General features: G+C 37.6%; 2 protein-coding genes across 2 annotated transcripts; both read left to right on the forward strand.

Moving 5' to 3' along the window:
- The first annotated feature begins 578 nt into the window (after window positions 1-578).
- Window positions 579-14542, forward strand: LOC104226189 (protein TORMOZ EMBRYO DEFECTIVE). Its single transcript, XM_009778107.2, has 14 exons — window positions 579-1091; window positions 1770-1952; window positions 3404-3553; window positions 4286-4503; window positions 4922-5204; window positions 6121-6255; window positions 6405-6523; window positions 10560-10716; window positions 10841-11087; window positions 11185-11261; window positions 12013-12132; window positions 12665-12795; window positions 12925-13099; window positions 13588-14542. The coding sequence occupies exons 1-14, from the start codon at window positions 795-797 to the stop codon at window positions 13915-13917; spliced, it is 2622 nt and encodes an 873-aa protein (XP_009776409.1). The 5' UTR covers window positions 579-794; the 3' UTR covers window positions 13918-14542.
- A 2227-nt stretch (window positions 14543-16769) lies between these two features.
- LOC104226187 (cinnamoyl-CoA reductase-like SNL6) lies at window positions 16770-19271 on the forward strand. The gene is made up of 5 exons (XM_009778105.2): window positions 16770-17112; window positions 17387-17565; window positions 17841-18050; window positions 18463-18800; window positions 18886-19271. Exons 1-5 carry the CDS (start codon window positions 16959-16961, stop codon window positions 18983-18985), a joined length of 981 nt encoding a protein of 326 aa, XP_009776407.1. The 5' UTR covers window positions 16770-16958; the 3' UTR covers window positions 18986-19271.
- Window positions 19272-20226: the final 955 nt, after the last annotated feature.

Consider the following 20226-nt stretch of genomic DNA (forward strand, 5'->3'; position numbering starts at 1 on the left):
AAAACTAAGTGGGAATACCTTGATTTAAGTTTTTTAAAAAGTTGAAGATTTTGTGATTTGGAACCGAAACAAGCAACAATGTCCGAGATAATGCCTTAGCTAGCACGTGGGACCGAGAATCTTTACTTTTTGTGGGACGGGTGGGTTCCACTCAAGCTTTTTTTGATTAAAATGGAGGGGAGGGGGGACCATTTTGATTTTTTAATTTGGGGGGGGGGGGGTTTCGATGATTCTATTTTGGGAAGGAAGAAGACGGTCTATATTATATCTATCGTGTCTTTTGTTAATACACTATATATATAAAGTCTTAACAAAAGATGCTATACTTAAATGGCCAAACGGTCAATTAGAAAACGCTATATATATTATGGTCACTATATTTTTGTTCTTTGAATCCATAATAACCACATTTTGGTTTCGGATAAATAAGTTCACTTCAACACGGGAAGAAAAACACCAAAGTAAAGAAAAGAAGAGGAGACAACTGTATTTTACCCTACTTTTTATTCCTTGAGTGATAAAAAAAGAAAGAAAAGAGCAAATGATTGGAAATTGTACAAACTTCCGACCAAAAAAATACTACTACTAATGTTTTCTTATTTTCAATTGAAGGGTTTAAGGGGAAAAAAAACACAGAAGGGAAACGTTGTAAAACCCTAAACCCTGTCCCCGCTCCGCCCTCAACCCTCCTTCAGTGAACTGGCGCAAAATTCTTTCTAATCTCATCCTCTGATAATTTTACAAATAGTGGGTGTTTCTGAATTTCACTGCTCAAACCCTAGGAAGAGACTAAAATGGCGTCACCGGCATTGAAGAAAAGTTACAAGTGTGTGCAGTCTCTTCAGCAATTCTACACTGGCGGGCCTTACGCCGTAGCTTCGGATAATTCGTTTCTCATATGTGCTTGCAATGACACAATAAAGATAGTCGATTTATCAAACGCTTCAATAAAATCGACCATAGAGGGTGATTCTGAGCCAGTGACAGCTCTTGCTCTAAGCCCTAATAATAATTTCCTCTTTTCTGCTAGTCATAGCCGACAGATTAGGGTTTGGGAACTTTCCACCCTCAAATGCCTCCGCTCCTGGAAGGTAAAAATCTTTCATTTTTAGCTTTACGTGTTAGAATACAAGTTATTTAGTAGTGGTATGAGCCGAGAGTCTGTTGGAAACAGCCTCTCTATCTTAACAAGGTAGGGGTAAGGCTGCATGCACTACCCTCCCCAGACCCCACTATGTGTGATTATACCGGGTTTGTTGTTGTTGTTAGTAATGGAATGAAGCGTGCTTTAGTGCTATAGCAGAATCATAGGGATCGAGTGGGTTTTTGTTGTAGTTCCAAACTGCCCAAGTTTTGGTGGGCGGAGTTACTTGTGTTGGTAGGAGGTTTCAAGTTACCCGTGACATTAGGAGGTAGCAGGTATTCGTGCTGGCAGGAGGTAGCAAGTACCCGTGTTGGTAGGAGGTAGTAGGTACCCGAGCTGGTAGGAGATTGCAGGCACTCGTGCTGGTTGAAGGTAGCAGATACCTGCGCTGGTTGGAGGTAGTAGATACCAGTGTTGGTTGGAGGTAGACGATACCTTAGGAGGTAGTAGGTGCCCGTGCTGGTAGGAGGTAGTAGGTACTCGGTGGAATAGTCGAGGTGTGCACAAGTTGACATGGATACCGCCGTCATAAAAAAGTTTTTATGTTGTTCCTTTATAGGTGGGATAGCTAGCAGAGAATTTGGTGCTCTTTTGGATCTTGAACACTGGCAACTTACTTTTACAGGGGCATGAAGGACCTGTGATGGGGATGGCTTGTGATGCATCAGGTGGATTGCTGGCAACAGCTGGGGCTGACAGGAAAGTTCTCGTGTGGGATGTCGATGGAGGCTTTTGCACTCATTATTTCAAAGGTCACAAAGGGGTTGTCACCAGCATTATGTTTCATCCTGACCCGAATCGGCTGCTGGTGAGATTTTATGATTGTTATAGTTAGTGGTTTGCTTCCTTGTCACATTAAAGATGTAAACAAATTGCCTTGTTTCTTTCAGCTAACTGTTTATAGAAAGCAGGGCACATTTATCAATTTCTTGGTCCATTGAGCTTTTCGTGTTCCAATTTGTTTTGAATGGTTTCTTTTGTGTTTTCCTTTGAACATATTCAAGGACAGGAAGTATTTATGTGTTATATGGATTCGGCTACAGGTGCATTGCCAATATGCGTGTGTATAAGTATCCTGTATGGCTCCAAGCATCTTTTATTTAATTTTAGTGTATTTTAGAGTATCACACCAAATGAAAGAATCAAATGCAAAATACTATAATCCCATTGTCACTGGAATAGTCATTTTTTAATTACAAATTGGACACCCAGAAGCTGATTCATTCTCCTAGGTTTTATTTTTGTGTCATTTTCTTTCAAAATTTTTAAATTTGATTCGAATGTCCACTGCGCTTCATAATCCTATGTGAATTTTACCTTGCCGGTCCTAAACCTGGATAACGGATGAGGGTTGGTGACTACAGAGGGTCAACAACCAGCGAAAAACTAGTTGAATGATGATAAACCCTCACAATAAGAATGGATATAGAGGATTCATATATTCGACTTCAACTGAGATTTAGGATTTGTAGTACTAGTTGTTTAAGCATATCCAATTTTTTCATGATTTTCTAATGGTCTCTCATATCCCTGTTTTTGCTGGGAATGGTGACTCTTTAACAAGTCCATCTCAGGCAAGGCTTTTGTCTAATAGAGTTTTTTATGATATTCGAACTTTCAAGACTGAATAGGCAATCATTATGCAGCCTGGTGACTCTTGCTATATCATGTAGAAGTGCAGCAAACTGCATTTTTGGTTAGGCAATCATTATGCAGTCTGGTGACTCTTGCTATATCATGTAGAAGTGAAGCAAACTGCATTTTTGGTTAGGTGTTAGAATTTAAAGATGAAAAAGGAAAGTCGTAAAAAACCTTCTCCTTTTTTGTATCAGTAAAACCTTCCATTTCGTTTTTGAAACAACAAATAAAAACCTCCTATTTTTTTGAGCTAGTAAAGTTTTTGTTTCAACAAATTATTGCTACTACCTACCCCCTCTTTACAATAGCTAGCTATCAAGTAAGCCTTTTTATGTGGCTAATGAGTTTTTGTGCTTCTTCTTCCCCATACTTGCTAATATAAGTTTCTTCTAGTTATGTTGTGGGGGACATGCTAAATTCTACCCTTTTAATCTCTGGGTTATTTGGAAAGAGAGGAATAGAAGGGCTTTTGAAGGTGTGGAACAAGATTCTGTAAAATTGCAAAAGTCTTTTGTTTCTAGTTTCTTTTTGGTATCGTGAGGTCCCTATTTGTATAGAGGATTGGGCCTCTTCTTATTGAATTAATTGGCTCAGCTTTTTGTATTTGTCTATACTCTATAGCTGTTCTCTGGTGGTGATGATGCTTCCATAAAGGTCTGGAATCTGACGAGGAAGAAATGTCTGTCAACACTAGAGAAGCATCAATCAGCTATCACTTCCATGGCAATATCTGAAGATGGATGGACTCTGCTTAGCGCAGGGAGAGACAAGGCATGTTCTCCTTTTTACTTTATCTTTTTCTCCCACTTTATATTTTAGTGGGGTAGGTTGAGAAAAAACTAATTGTTGCTAAGGTCATGAAAAAAAGTAATGAGGATTAGAAGGAGCTTTATCCATCTTGTGGCCTTTAAAAGACGAATCCAAGAATCTAAACAGAAAGTAATAGCCTGCATCAATCTATAAGCCAGTAACTGTCCTGCCAGAAGTCTCTTTCCCGAAAAAGAGAAATCTTTGTTTCCAGATTGATATTAAGTTATCAACAAAGGGAAGGTCACCTTTCAGAAGATAAGGCATGAACATACTCCTAGCGATGAATTAAACTCCTTTTTTCTTTTGGTTTGGGAGAAGAGTTACATGTGAAGGTATGCTTAATAAAATTTGATCCAGAGGGAGATGTGAAGTCAATGCCCCTATTCTGGAATGGCTGCTACTTTAACCATTATTATATCCTGGCCTTGTTGAGGACCGGGTATTTTTTACAATTTACCATGCTTGGCACAAATCTTTCTATTTGCCGTACAAGAAAATATTAAAGAATATCATGTCATAGAGTTGTTAGATGACCTATATACATGCTAATGAGACTTTCATGCATGGATATTACTTATCAAATGTTTTTGATTCAAGTCATAAGCTTGGAAGTGCTCCTTTTTTCCAATTCTTCTTCACGAGGACACCTTGAGTGTCAGTTGAAGCACTATCTAATACTAAGATTAATGACAGGTTGTAAATTTGTGGAACTTACATGATTATGGCTGCATGACCACCATACCAATGTTTGAGTCACTGGAAGCCCTGTGTATAATTGGTCCAGAATCTCCTTTTGCTGCATGCCTGGCTTCATTGACATATCCGCAGACAAAGAAGAGAAACGATGTACCATCAATTAATTTCATCACTGTCGGTGAACGGGGATTAGTACGGATATGGAGTTCTGATAGGTACGTGTCAATCACTTAAAGTTCTAAAAAGGATCTAGCATTCAAAGCAGTCGAAACTTGAAAGATACAGCAATTCAGCTCTTTAGTTGCATCTATTGTTTCTAATTGTTCTCTTTTATTATTGATTTTGCTTGATTATGGTAGCCATTTTCACTCTTGTGATTCCTACAGTTCTGTTGGAACTAACTTTGTTATATCTTCCGACAGTTATAAAAACAAAAAGTATTATAGATCCTGCTCTAGCATTCAAGGCAGTCGAAACTTGAAAGATACCACAATTCAGCTCTTTAGTTGCAACAAATTGTTTCTAACTGTTCTCTTTTATTGTTGATTTCTCTTGATTGTAATAGACATTTCAGTCATGTGATTCCTGCAGTTCTGTTGGATTATTAAATTGTTTAATTTTCTTTTGCAACAGGGCACTGTGCCTTTTTGAGCAGAAATCCTCTGATATTGCCGTAAGCTCTGACAACGAAGATTCGAAGAGAGGCTTTACTTCTGCTATGATTTTGCCTGCAAGTCAGGAGTTACTTTGTGTTACAGCTGACCAGCAGTTTTTTCTTTATTATCCGGAGGAATCTGAAGGTAGTCTGAATGTAGTTCTTAGGAAGAGGTTTGTTGGATACAATGAAGAGATTGCAGATATGAAATTTTTGGGTGACGAGGAACAGTTCCTTGCTGTTTCAACAAGCGTAGAGCAGGTCAGTTCTGCAATGCTTTCCTGGGTTTAAATTATTGAATAACATATAGAATACTGCACATAGTTGTAAGGTTTTTGTGGCCCATCTTGAAGTTGCTCTTCAGCATTTGACATCCTTGAATATCTTTTTCCAAAATTATAATTTAATGACTTGTGAGAGGAGAAAATTGTTTAACTGAATTTGGCTATTAGCTATCAAAACCATGTTATGGTGATATCTTATTTGAGAATTACAGGAATCATGTACACCAGGTTTATTATCAATTGTTTAGCAGTACTTTTTGGTTGGTTAAGGGGCCTCTAGCCTTTATTGGGCCCATGTTGAGGATATTGCTATCTGCTCCATTGTCATTTGTTATTTCATATGATGTGCACTTCTATATGCTGAAGAGAAAAATGGTGTAGAAGAGATATTACTGTTTGCCTGCCATTTTTGGTTAAACTTTTGCATTTTTATTCAGAAGTTGCCTAGGCCTCCATTTCCAACATATTTACTGAACCTGTGAACATTTATCATTTTTGTCAAAACAAAGCAGTGAGAAAAGACCTGTCAAAATGTTCTACTTTAAAATTTGTTCTTACCATTATATACATTTTGAAGAATATGAATGAATATGAATTGAGTAGATTCTTTCATGTAACATACAGTGTCCTAATTCGAATAGTCCAAACCATTCTTTGTCTTTTTGTTTATTTTACAAGCCTCTTATCTGACTAGAAAGATAGCATACAAGTCTAGTACTCCTTTCTATTTCTTTTTATTTTATGTGACACAAGGATTAAGAAATTGATTGTTTGGCTGTAATACTGGTGCATGTATCAAAGTAATAGTTGGAATTTACTTTTGATAAAACAGTCATCACATCACAGTTTAATTTAAGTCTTTTCTCAGGCTCTAAATCATTTCATGTATACAGGTGCGAGTGTATGATCTTACATCAATGTCATGCTCTTACGTGTTGGCTGGGCATACTGATGTTATTTTGTGCCTTGATTCCTGTGTATCAAGTTCTGGAAGAACACTTATTGTGACAGGGAGTAAGGACAACTCCGTAAGTCTGTCCTATCTCTTTCTGCTCTTTAGACACATGCAGCATTTGATGTACGCTTTTAATCTTTATCTGCCTGGTTACCAAGATTGTACTTTGCTCTGCAAGATTAGTACCAATTTTTTCTGCTTCTGATTCTACTGTTTCAATAGGTTAGGTTATGGGATTGCCAGAGCAAGGCTTGTGTTGGAGTTGGCATAGGTCACATGGGAGCTGTCGGAGCTGTTGCTTTATCAAAGAAACATCGGAACTTCTTTGTGAGTGGTAGTAGGTAAATGATTATCCCTGAACGCTGTAGTGGGCATACCCTTCTTCTATAAATTTGTATGAGAACAGGATCTGTCCAAATTAACTTTTCAGGAATCAAAATTATGTGACCTAGAAATCTTTTTTTAGCTTCAATGTTGAATTTTAGCTCACAAGTAGGAATTCATAAAGGCACAATTGTAAATATCTTGCTTTTAGAATTAGTTGATAATCACGTCTTTGCCATGACCGTCCTTTAGTAGAACTCTTTTATAAGAATTAAAACCAGTGTTGTGAAGAGCGTGAAGCGAGGAAAAGCGACAACCCCTATTTCACGAAAAGCGAGAAGCGAAGCGCTTGCTTTTCTTAAGTGAAGCGGATTTTAAAAAAAAAAATTAAAATAAATACTGCATAGATAACACATGTAATTGTAAGCAAATGTTCAATACTTCAATTAAAAAACTAAAGAGTAGCATCAATTAAAGCACAAAATGAGCATCCTATTCTTCTACAACATTGTCAAATTCTTGTATTCCACTATCATTATTATATTGCTCGTCATCTTCTTCAACTTCATCTTCTTCATCAACTAGGGACAAAGTAGCTGCCTGTTTTTCCTTCCTCTGTGAACTTGAAGTTGAGGTACTCCCCCTCAAACCATAAATCCTCTCCCCAATTCCACGCGCCTCCGCAACATCACCCCAAGTGAAATTAGAAGTATCCTCAAATACTTCTTCATCTGCATGATCTTCCGGGACTCCAGTTAGCCATTCATTAGCATCATCGATGTTGTCCAAACTAATTGGATCAATTACACTGCGAGCATTGTAATGACGCCTCAACGTTTTATTGTACTTAATGAAGACTAGATCATTGAGGCACTTCAAGGTTAGTTTGTTCCTCTTTTTGATATGAATCTGCAAATAATAAGTAATTAGTAATATTAGGACAATTGAGATATAATTTAATTATCTCAATATATTAAATCTTTCATATTAGTTCTTACATGCTCAAACACGCTCCAATTCCTTTCACACCCGGATGAGCTACATGTTAGACTTAGAACCTTGATGGCAAACTTTTGTAAATCTGGAGTGGAATGACCATATTGCTTCCACCATTCAACTGTAGAAGTAGAACAAATTTTCAAAACATAATATTGATAAAGAAATAACTTATTAACTATAAAACAACATATAGGCACTCGCTCACCTGGTGACTTTGTCTTTCTTTGTTTAATGGCCATGTTTTTTCCAAAAAGTTAGCTCAGCATTCCTATAAATACTAAATTGCTCTGTGATTTTATCTTGCACGGATTCTTCAGGTATCAACTTCTCAATACATTCATAGTATCCATTCTACAAAGGTTCATCTCCTAGAATCCTCTCTTCATTGTCATAAAACAGTTCCGGATTCAAAACAAGTCCAGCTGCATGCAAAGAGCTATGAAGCTTACTATCCCACCTTTTATCTATGATCTCAAAGACTCTTTTGTATTTTCTTTGATCACTAAAAGAGGCTTGAATAGCCTCCTTTGCCCTATCAATTGCTTCGTACAGGTAGCCCATTGGTGGCCTTTGTTCCCCATCCACCAAACGAAGCACTTTAACTAAAGGACCACCAATCTTCAATGCATGAACCACATTGTTCCAGAATGAAGAAGAAAGTATAATATCTGCAGATTCTCTCCCTCGAGCTTCCCTTCCATAGGCACTGCTAGTGTACTCATCGAAACAAACAACTTCTTCAAATTGCTTTTTTGCTCATACATCCTAGCCAAAGTCAAGAAAGCAGTAGCAAATCTTGTCTTTGCAGGTTTCACCAAGCCTCTTTGTTTAGTGAATCTCTTCATCATGTTCAATAACAAAGGCCTTTGAACAATATAGGAATGCACTCTAATTGCCTGATTAAAGACAGTACTGAAGGGTCTTTCCTTGAAAATATCACCGAAGATCAAATTAACAGAATGTGCTGCACACGGAGTCCAATAGATATGCGGGTAGCAAGCAGACATCATATCACCAGCTTTAACATTTTCACTGCCATTGTCCGTGACAACTTGAACAACATTTTCTGCTCCAATAGAGTTTATTGTACTCTTGAACAAGGAGTACATTTTGGTTGAATCAGTCGAAGAGTCGCTTGCATCAACGGACTCAAGAAACAAGCTTCCCTTAGGAGAATTCACCAAGATATTGATGATCATTTTTCTATTTCTCGCCGTCCACTTATCCATCATAATGGAACAACCAAACTTGTTTCATTCTACTTTGTGCTCCTCCACGATTTTGTTCACCTCCGCCGCCTCTTTTTTTAGATATGACCCTCTAACTTCATAATAAGTTGGAGGCTTCATTCCTGGGCCATATTGGCCTACAACATCAATAAAAGCAGCAAAAGTGTCAGTATAATTAACACAATTAAAAGGAAGACCTGCATCATACATCTACCGGGCAAAAAAGGTAACTGCACGGTCCCTCAAAATCGCTTTGGCATCAACTTGAGGATTACCACCTTTTCCTCCCTTATCTCCAGATTTTTGCGGGAAGTAACAATCCATAGGACCTTTGGTCTTGCCAGTAGATCCACAACTAGAAGACATTGGTGGAAGCATCCTTCCCCGCTTTTGTGATTTTGGTGGAAGCGACGAAGCATCGTCACCTTCTTCTGTTTCATCATCATCATCAAGATTATAAAGTTCCTGTTCATGAATCATTTGAGTCTTTAACTCTTTCTTTTTTTGAAGGTAAGCTTTCAATACTTCCTTCACATGCCCCGGAACTTTAGGACAAGATGCGACATTTGGATCACCACCGATTAGATGTGCTTTTTGACGATAGATTCCTCCATTTGTAATCTTATCACAAAAAAGACATCTAATGACCATCTTGTTGGTCTTGTTAACTCTTGCAGAGTAAGCCCAAGCCGGATCTTTCCTATCTTCTTTTGGCGCCATTAAAAGAACAACTATATAACACATAAGAAAGGCAATAAGAACTAAGAATAAAAAATATAATAATTGGGCAGAAATTGAGTAGAAACTGGGCAGAATTTTTCTGAAAAAAATTCGCCAGCATTTTGGCGCTTTTTGGACGTTTAGAAAGAAAAAGAAAAAAAAAAGAAGAAGAATGAAAATAAAAAGTGCAGAACATGCCTGTTGAAAGTTGCTGTTGTACCGCTGAAGAAGAAGAAGAACTCTAGTTTGAAGAAGAGAAATCACTGCTTGAAGTTAATGAAATAGAGAGGAAGAAATCGCTACTGCTGAAGAACCCTAGTTTCTTGCTGTCGCTGCTGAAGAAGTCGAAGAAGTCCAGAGAACTAAAACAGAACCAAGTTTTTAATTAAATAGGGCTTTGGGTCTTTTAAATCAAAAAAGCGTCCGCTTCACTCGCTTCTTCTCGCTTCACCGCTTCTCGCTTTTTACAGAGAAGCGGTCGCTTATACATACCAGAGCCGCTTTTAATGGTAGAAGCGCTGACCCTTCCGCTCCGATTCGCTTCTCGCTCCTCGCTCGCCTTTTTTTTTTTATCACTGATTAAAACTATTATGTTATACAAAGAATAAAGCCCAAAAGAATACTGGTGAGTGTGGCTGTCTTTCTTCTAAAAAATGTTTTTGCTGGTGTCAGCATGCATGCTGTAAAGTGACATTTATCAGATCTGTGTCATTCGGCTCTTGAGTGAGTGGATTTAACTCCTTGATGCGTCCGCAATAATTCTCTTTCTGAATTGTAGTGCTCAACCTTTTTAATCTAGTTATACCACTGTGATGCTTCTGCTTCCTTGATATTTGAAGTACATGTCATGAGGATTTAGCACTGAGTTGAGTTTGCTTACGGCTTTGTTGACCTGAGTTGATATTCCTTTTTACTGGTTGAATGCAAATAACATTCATTGTCCTGTATCTGCATACCATCTTCTTTTAGCCTTAGATCGTGTACTTCATCTTTTTAGGCTTCAATATCTGTTACAAGATGTTGATTATTGAAGCCAAATGATCTAAAGTGTTCCTAATAATATCTTCTAGAAATTATATCTTTGATCTTTCTACATTCTTTCCAGTGACCGTACGCTAAAGGTATGGCATTTTGATGGTGTCTCTGACAACAATGAAGAAGTCCTAACTTTGAAAGCAAAAGCAGTTGTAGCAGCACATGACAAGGATATTAACTCTTTGGCAATAGCTCCAAATGACAGTCTTGTTTGCAGTGGTTCCCAGGTTTGTAAGATTAGAACATCTGATTAAATCTTCGCATAAAAAAATCTGCTGCAGGAGACATATTATTATCTCATGCTTCTTTTATATTTTCTAAATCTTTCATCCCATCTCCTCATATTACTAGGATCGCACTGCTTGCATATGGAGACTTCCAGACCTTGTATCAGTGGTTACACTGAAAGGGCATAAAAGGGGGATATGGTCTGTTGAGTTTTCTCCAGTTGATCATTGTGTGATAACAGCTTCTGGAGACAAGACAATAAAGATATGGGCAATATCTGACGGATCATGTTTGAAAACATTTGAAGGGCATACGTCAAGTGTGTTAAGAGCAACATTTCTTACCCGTGGCACCCAGTTTGTTTCTTGTGGTAATGACATTCTGGAGGCCATTGTAGCTTTATTTAAGTGTTGATATATCTGTTTCTCATCGCCTACTTTTGCTAAAAAGTATGACCGTCTCTCCAGGTGCTGATGGTTTGGTGAAGCTGTGGACAGTTAAGACAAATGAGTGTATTGCCACATATGACCAACATGAGGATAAGGTGCTCAAATTTTTTTGTTATTTATTTATGTCCATTCACTTGAAAAGAGCATTATATTATCTCCACCTTGGAAGATCCAATTGTTCTGAATTAATGAGTATAAGCCTGCACAGCATATTTGGTTTTTGACCAGTGCCATTGGCCATTTACATATCAATATTTGAGTGATTGACCAAAGATTCGATGAACGCTTTTTTCCAACTGTCGTTTGAATTTGCCATTTTCATGGCAACTGAGGAGCAAAGTTTGGGTCCTGGCCTGTTGATTGATGAAGTGACTCTCCAGTTTCTATTACCTGCAGTTTAAAATGGTACTGAAATTTGAATGACGCGGACGATTGGGACGAGAAGCTCTGAGGAAACCTTAAGAAAGCTTGAATATTCATTCTCAAGTAGAGCTCTTAGGGACTTGGCATATTCTGGCATGTTCATGTGTGCTCTGTATGAAATTACTTTATTTGTTGCTGCGTTCTGGTACCACATGTTATTAGGTCTTTGAATGTGATTGTAAAATCTCTCTATTGGGAGATTGTTGGCTATTTGACTGAATAATTTCGCCTTGCTTCTAGTTTGCACCATCTTTACAAATGATAGGTTAGCGAAGCTAGCTAGTTTCGTAGTTTTATACATTGTAAAGTTGCTGACAATTTTACTGTTTTCTTACAAAATGACACTCGTTCATTTTCTTCTCAGATATTTGCCACACAGTTGGGATTGGTAATATCTTGTTTTCTCTCTAACTTGCTATCCAGATTTGGGCCCTGGCTGTTGGTAAGAAAACAGAAATGCTTGCAACTGGCGGTGGTGATGCGGTGATCAATTTGTGGCATGACTCGACAGCTTCTGATAAAGAGGAAGCTTTTCGTAAAGAAGTAAGTAATCATATCAATTTTCTCTTGAAGTGATAGTCATCGAACAACATTGTTGGGTGTTGATGAAAAATAATTCTGCCAAGGCATAGTTTCTGTGGAAGAAACTTTGTTAATGGGCGTCTTTTGCCCCAGCGAGGTCCTGATGGCTTGATCACCTTAAATTTTTGTTTCCCAAATGTCTAGAGCAATTCTTGAAGAATGCTGCCTTCTCTCGAGCTTCGTAATTGAGTCAAGGAGTACTTCCAGTTAATGTTATCAGACTAACAGTATAACCTTTTACTTTTCTTCTGTCTTTTAAAACTTTTGAGAGATTTTTGCGAACTAGTTCTGTGAACAATTCAGGATGCCTATGGTGTTACAGTCATATTAGTATAATTGAATTAGTTAATTAGTTGCTATGAGCTGTAATTTTATTTGTGTTTATTACTATATATACAAAGGGAGAAGAAGATCCGGTCTGTTTGTGATGTGGTTGTGTCTGAAAAATTACTACAGAACTTCATGTGATGATATCAATATGTTGCTCATGCAGGAGGAAGGCGTTCTAAGGGGTCAAGAGCTAGAAAATGCTTTAATAGATGCTGAATACACAAGAGCAATTCAGATTGCATTTGAGCTTCAAAGACCACATAAACTTCTAGAGTTATTTGGCGACCTCTGCAGGTAGTCTTGACCTCTCCATTTTTTACCTTTTCTCTTAGTGATGGCTCTATTTTTCTGTTCCCTTTTTGGTTATTGATGGTGCAAATGCTATTGTACCACAACTTTCATCTAACATCTAGCTCTTGGCAGGAAGAGCGATGCGCAAGATCAGATAGGAAAAGCAGTAAAGGCTCTTGCTAAGGAAGAGCGTCGCTTGCTTTTTGAATATGTCCGGGATTGGAACACGAAGCCAAAGTTTTGTCATATTGCACAATATGTTCTTTTCCGGGCATTCTGTGTTCTCTCACCTGCCGAGATTCTTGAGGTACCATTGTGTCTTCCCCTTAAATGTACATGGAAAATTTGGTCACAACCGTAGAAAAAGAAATTGTTAAAATTGATACATGTTCCAGAAGATTTACCATGCCAGCAAAGTCCACTAACTGGGGGGGTGAGACTTCCAGAAATGTTTCTCCATTGCTTCAACGGGCTGTCAAACTGTTATTATATCACATGCTATAATATCTATCAAGAAAATGATTGCATATATTAGCTTGGTGTATTGGTCTTTTCAGTGCTCGAATTTTTTCTTTATAGCAGGAAAGTCCATTTAGTTGATTGGCTACTTGATATACTTGCTTGATTAGGCATACATTAGACTTTACCATATCTAGCATCAATCTCTTGGTACTATTCTGTAACACTATGCTGTGCTCTAGGCACTACTTTTATCTGTTTTGCTCTATTTGGAACTAGTTTTACTTATCTAGTGCTTCCTTGAGAGATCTTATGGTTTTCCTTCTCATTATACAGATTAAGGGTATTGGAGAACTGCTTGAAGGTCTTATTTCTTATTCTCAGAGGCATTTCGATAGAGTAGATAGATTAGAAAGAAGCACGTTCATGTTTGACTGTACTTTAACTGGAATGTCGGTCATTGAGCCAGAAGGTAATGAGGGGAGATCAGAGGACAAGGATGCCAGACTTTCTATTGGTGCAAATAGCGAGCAGTTAAGTGAGATTGATTCAATGGAGCAAGAGCAGCAGCACGAAGAAATGAAAGAAAAAAGATCTTCAAAAAAGCGAAAAAACAAATCAAGAGATGCCACTAGTAAGAAAGTGAAGGGGGTGACTGACATTTGAGATTCAGTTATAGCATCAGTGGCGTAAGATGTTGCTATTTGATGAACTAAGCGAGTTGCTTCCCTTTGTTGAGCTTGATGATTGAAAGGGGTTGAGCCTTGGTGTTGCTGATCTTCATTGAAAGGGGTTGCACGTGCAAAGTGCGGAAATCTCTTTGCCAGGAAGGTCTTTTCCTCTGCCCCGAAAAGATTTTGGATGCTAGCCATAGAATACATCAGCAATTTTTAACTACTGTAAAGATTTTGGACGGCAAAGGAAAATTTTGGACACTGGAGTGGAAGTTACCTTGACCCCTCTCCAGTATTTTTAGGTTATTTATTGATATTTCAATTTTAAACTGACTTTTCTTTGTAACTTTATAAGAAACATATTTATTATCTTATAGTCTGTAACCTGAAGATGTCCAAGGACATCACATTTGTTAGTTCTATTCCACTCGGACGCCACAATATCTGCATAGCAATTGTCCTTGCTAGTAGATTTTTCCCATGAACACTGGGTGAAGGTTATGTCCTGAATGTGAAGAGGCTAATCTCAGGTATTGAATTCCTCAATAGTCAAAGTCAAACATCCATTTGCCTATAAATGTTGCCTCTCTTTATCCTATTGCATGTGATAACTTTGACAGAAACGCTATGTGCAATAATTTCAATGTATCATCTGGTTGAGTAGCATAGAATTTTGTAAAGTTTTCTGCTCTATTAGCAATCTTAAAGCTGGAATATAGAGATCTGAATTGTCGACATCGATAGCCGAGCTCTAAACGTGGATCTCCTTATGGTTTGGCTTAAAATCCGAGCGTATATTATCTGCAGTTGCTCTTTACGAAAAATTGTGGAATAAAAGTATAAAAACAGATCCTAATTAGGCATATTTTCCCCGTATTCCAAATCGCAGATCTCAAACAATAAAAAAAATATTTACTAATTAGGCTTAAAGTTATACCGTTGCTGTAGGTTATTTTAACCCGATTGTTTAAGTGTTGTACATACTCTTAGGGTCGTTTGGTACATGGGACAAGGACAATAATTCCGAGATCAAGGTTGGGATTAACTTTATCCTATATTTGTTTTGGGGTATTTGCTATCGGGGAATAACTTTATGGTGGAATTAGTTATCTCATATATAGAAGGTGGGATAACTAATCTGGTGGGATCTCCCACCCATGGGACATCCCACCATTGTACCAAACAACCCTTTAGGGCTTTGAGGGATAAGGGATAATTAATCCTGGGATTAAATTTGAGATGAGTTTATCCCACGTTTGATTGAGATAAAATCACGGTATAAGTGTATAACTAATCCTAGGATTAGTTATCGGGATTGTAGTGTTATTTTTATCCCTATGGGAGGGCGCAATAACAATCTCTGAATAACTAATTCCAGGATAATTAACTATGGGAGAATTTATTTTCCAACCAAACAACCCCTTAGGGATCGTTGGGAAATTATTTCCCATAATTAAACATGGGATAAATAATCTCGCATTTTATCCTGGAATTGTTATCCCTTGTACCACCAGCCAAACAATACCTTAATGAATATAATTAAACTCTAAAAAAATTAGTCTCTCTTTTATCTCCATTTCCTTTCTTTGGCTTCCCAGTAGTGACACGTTAGAAAGTCTCTTTGCGTGAGTTATGTTCCCACCTTTCTTACTTTCAAGTTTCAAGAGTCGTGCCTTATTCTCTATTCCAATATGATCTAGAACATCAAAAGAATGAAAAATCAAATACGTGTGTTTGGTAAATTATCTTTCTTAGGAGCGAAAATAATTTTCTCTCTCTCTATATATTCTATTAATACCACTAAAAATTGGGACCAGTTTAAAGAGATGAAGAAGAACAGTCTATGTGTGATTAACGAGGGTGGCCGGCATTTACACCAATCATAATCAAGTTCAACTTTTAATAACTAGAATTTATTATTATTAAAAACAAAACAGAAAGTAACTATTACTTCTAAACTTTTGAATAAATTTCTCTGAGGTTATGCCAGCTTGCATAGCGCTTGAGATCAATAAATAATGCAACCAAATTAAAGAGGGCAGACAACAACACTCAACTAATTTTTTAAAAAATTAACATGTTGTATCAAGTATGTAATTTTTCTCCCTTTCTACGTTTTGACTAAAATAGGCTATCACATTAAATGTTTTGCGTGTGAACAGCAAAGAATTCGGAAATCAGAAATTCAGCATTCTGTAATTTGAATTTTGAGCCACATGATTTTAACAAGTAGCCCCAACTTCTTCCTATTTCTTAGTGTGTCTTTCTGTCGTCTGCTCATTGACAGTTAGGTAAGTTCTTGTGTTGTACACATAAAGAGAGCCCACATAGGTGACGAATTTAATGCAGATTTAGTGATTTATCAAAACACCATTGTTTCTTCAGTAGTTTGGTATATTACTACACGATGTTCTTTTCGCCTTATTTTCGTTTATTTTGTTCTCGTTATTGCTTGTTGCTATTGTTCTTTTTCTATTTTTCCTCGTGTCGAGGGTTTACTAGAAACAATTTCTCTACATTCAATGTAAGGGTAAGGTCTCTATATTATCTACAGAAGCGGACCCAGTATTTTTACGGGGCACATTATTCTGCTCAACCAGTGCCCCTAAAGGCTTGTAGTGTCCCGGTGTGAACTACTTTAAATTAACCATTTTCAAGATATATACTTGTATATATACAGGATTTTGGCCGAAGTTTAGGGGGTTCGGTGACCCCTCACCCATACAAATGGGTCCGCCTCTGTTAATCTGCCATCCCCAAATCCCACTTGTGAGATTATACCGAGTTTGTTGAAATAGTTTGGTATAGGCTGTATTAACTACTTCTACAATTCGTTTGCCAACCATCTACTTAACCACACACTCTTTTAATGGTTTAATTTCTTTCTTCTTTTTTCTTCTTTAAATACCATCTTACTTTTTCTTATCCTATTATTACTAGCTTGTGCTTTTTTCAATTTGTCCAGCTAAAGAAAGTTGTACTTGACATTTTAAAGGAGAAAAAAGGGTTGCTTCTTATTTGGCCGAGGTAGTCATGACTATTGCACAAGACTTGTATAATGAGGAGGATTCAATGTTTTGTTCAAAGAAAGTTTGTGTAATGGAGGCAGCTGGTCAGCTTGGATCCACACTCGTACACCGTCTCTTGCTCAGAGGTTACACTGTCCACGCCGCTTTTCAAAACCATGGTTCGTTTCTTCCCTTAATAGGGTAGCCCAGTGCATTAAGCTCCTAGCGGAATCCGGGAAGTGCCGGTCTATTATACGTAACCTTACTTTATATTTCTGCAAGAGGTTGTTTCCACGGTTCGAACCCGTGACCTCTTGATTCATTGCACCAACTTTACTGTTTAGTTTCACCATCATAAATCGGGGACATTTTGTCTCCTCTAATTCTTGATAGTATAATAATGATATTATTGCAGTAATAGAAAATCTGATCCTGTATTTTGCTTTTGGACAGATGAAATGCAGCGTTTTAAGAGGAAATATGCTGGTGGAAATGTGGATGAAAGTAGAAGTAAGAATTTGATATGTTTTCATGCTGATCCCTTGGATTATCACAGCATAGTGGATGCTCTCAAAGGCTGCTGTGGCTTGTTTTACTCTTTCGAGCCTCCCTCCGATTATCCTACCTACGACGTGAGTTATTCCACAATTACTATACATGTTTTCCATGTCTATTGGAAACAGCTTCTCTACATTCACTCGTTAGTAGTAAGGTCTGCGTACACACTACCCTCCCCAAAACTCACGTGTGAGAATATACTGGGTCTGTTTGTTATTGTCGTTACTGTACTTGTTTTCCTGCATTGTATTTGGAACAAGATGATTACTCAATTTTGCTCTCATTTTCCTGCTTTTTTTTTTACATTAAAGTCAAAGTGCCAACTAAAAGTTTCTGAGTTATGTTGCAGGAATTGATGGGAGAAATGGAAGTGAGAGCAGCTCATAATGTGATGGAAGCCTGTGCACAAACAGATACCTTACACAAGGTAGTCTTTACATCCTCTGCCACAGCTGTGTTATGGGGCACAAGGAAGAGGGACCAACATGACTCTTCCCATTCTCATTCTTGCGTGGATGAAAGAGATTGGACGGACATCAGCTTTTGCAAAAAATACAAGGTAATTTACCTATTCAATCCTCTACGGATTGGCAACAACAAGCTGTGAAAGAGCCTAGGGAGTAAGCATTAAATGATGAAACTGATTTTACAAATAAGCAATTATGTATTTGGATAGAAGTGCTGAAACTAATAATTGAAAAAGGGCGCATGACGGAAATGGAATAGGGAGGGAGACGGTTTTGTTTTAAGGAGGTTATTTGGAGATTGCAACAAATATAATGGATAAATAGTAAACAGCTTGGTCAAACAAAAATGATTTTTGGCTGATTTTGCTTGCACACACTTTGACGTTATTATCAGTACTTTTGGCGTTCACCGGACATATAGAAAAGTCAAAAAGTGCTTATAAGTTAGTTTAACCTGCTTATAACTCAAACACCACTGAAGTCTAACACGATTCGGGTTGGCAGTTATGGCATGGGCTATCAAAGACACAAGCAGAGAAAGCAGCATGGGCATTGGCAATGGACAGAGGAGTAAGCATGGTATCTATAAATGGCGGGTTGCTAATTCATCCAGATCTCAATATCAGAGAACCTTACTTGAAGGGAGCTGCTGAAATGTATGAAGGTGGTGTTTTTGTTGCAGTGGACCTGAATTTCTTAGTAGATGCCCATATTTGTGTGTTTGAGGATGTTTCCTCTTACGGACGATACTTATGCTTCAACAGAGTCATAAACTCCAGTAAAGATGCTACTACACTAGCCAATATGCTTCTGCCTCCTTCAGCTTCATCAAAAACTGAAAGGTAAATTCTATCATCTACTTCATTTATAGTAACCACATTCGATTTTGTTATCCTTTTGGATTTACCATTTGTGCATAAACTGCAGTTTGGAGGATGATATGGTCTATGAGCAAAGGATCAGCAACCAGAAACTAAACAAGCTGATGCTGGAATTTGATACTGGATCAGATGTCCAAGTCTATTGATTGATGCCTTTACTGTGTATAAAGCATGGCTCCTACAAAACTAATTGAGGATTCTCCAAGGAGACGAGAAGAGCTCCCTCAAATTTTTAGATAGATTTTTGAGGTTCAAGACCTCATCATAAGTTTGTTACAAATTGGACTTACAACAAAGTTGCATATACAGCATGACAGAAATGTTAAATGACCAACAGAAGCATTTTGCATAGAGGCAAGCCTTGATATATGTAACAATAGCTAGCACCATTTTGCTTGCAAATTACTATACAATGAAATTGATTAGAATGGATGTTTTGTCCCTAATGCCACTATTTATAATATAGCTGCAATTACTACTAATAACATTACTCAATCGTACGCCTAGATTTGAATGATCAACTCTGTAATCAGTTGTTAGAATTGATAGGTCTTCAAATTGTTCATTTGAAAAAAATGAATCACAAATGAAAAAACAGTTCTCCCTAAAAATATGAATCAAATAGGAGTTTTACAAAGCCCCTTATCGGATTTGAACCAACGACTTACCCTTGTAGGCTGCTTTTTCCAGAATGCAATCCGAGATAACTTACCCTATTAAGTACTTTTTCCGGAATGCAATCCGAGATAACCGTAACCGTGCATATATAGAAATATATTTTCCTCTGTAGTTTGGCATCGCCAAGTTGCTAAAAGTATCACTCAATCTGATCTTGCGCCTCTTTTGCGGACAAGGACAATCCAAGTAATCAACCAGACAAGAAATTATGCCTCACCCAGTATCTTAATTGTAAAAATAGCACGGTATAACCAGTTTTCGGACTGATCATTCAAAAATAGCCAGCGTTTAGGGTCAATGAAAAATAGCCACTATTTTGCTGCAACAAAGACCGGTCCAGCATAATATACTGGAGTTCGGTGCACCTGTGTATGAACTCCAGCATATTATGCTGGACCGATATACTTTGCTGACTCCAGTATAATATACTGGAGACTAGAGCACTGGTGCTCCAAACTCCAGTATATTATACTGTACAAATATACTTGCTGGAACTCCAGTATATTATGTTAGAGTTCTAGTGTACTTGAAACTCCATTATATTATGCTGGAGTTCCAGCATACTTATCCTGGAACTCCAGTATAATATGCTGGAGTTCAAGCATACTTATGCTGAAACTCCAGTATAATATAGTGACATATTTTCCGGGTTTTGAACAGTGTTTTCGCTCAGATTTATCTTTCCATGAAAAGTGGCTAAATTTCGATT

The sequence above is a fragment of the Nicotiana sylvestris genome, chromosome 3, assembly GCF_000393655.2.
Source record: "Nicotiana sylvestris chromosome 3, ASM39365v2, whole genome shotgun sequence".
Taxonomy (NCBI): domain Eukaryota; kingdom Viridiplantae; phylum Streptophyta; class Magnoliopsida; order Solanales; family Solanaceae; genus Nicotiana; species Nicotiana sylvestris.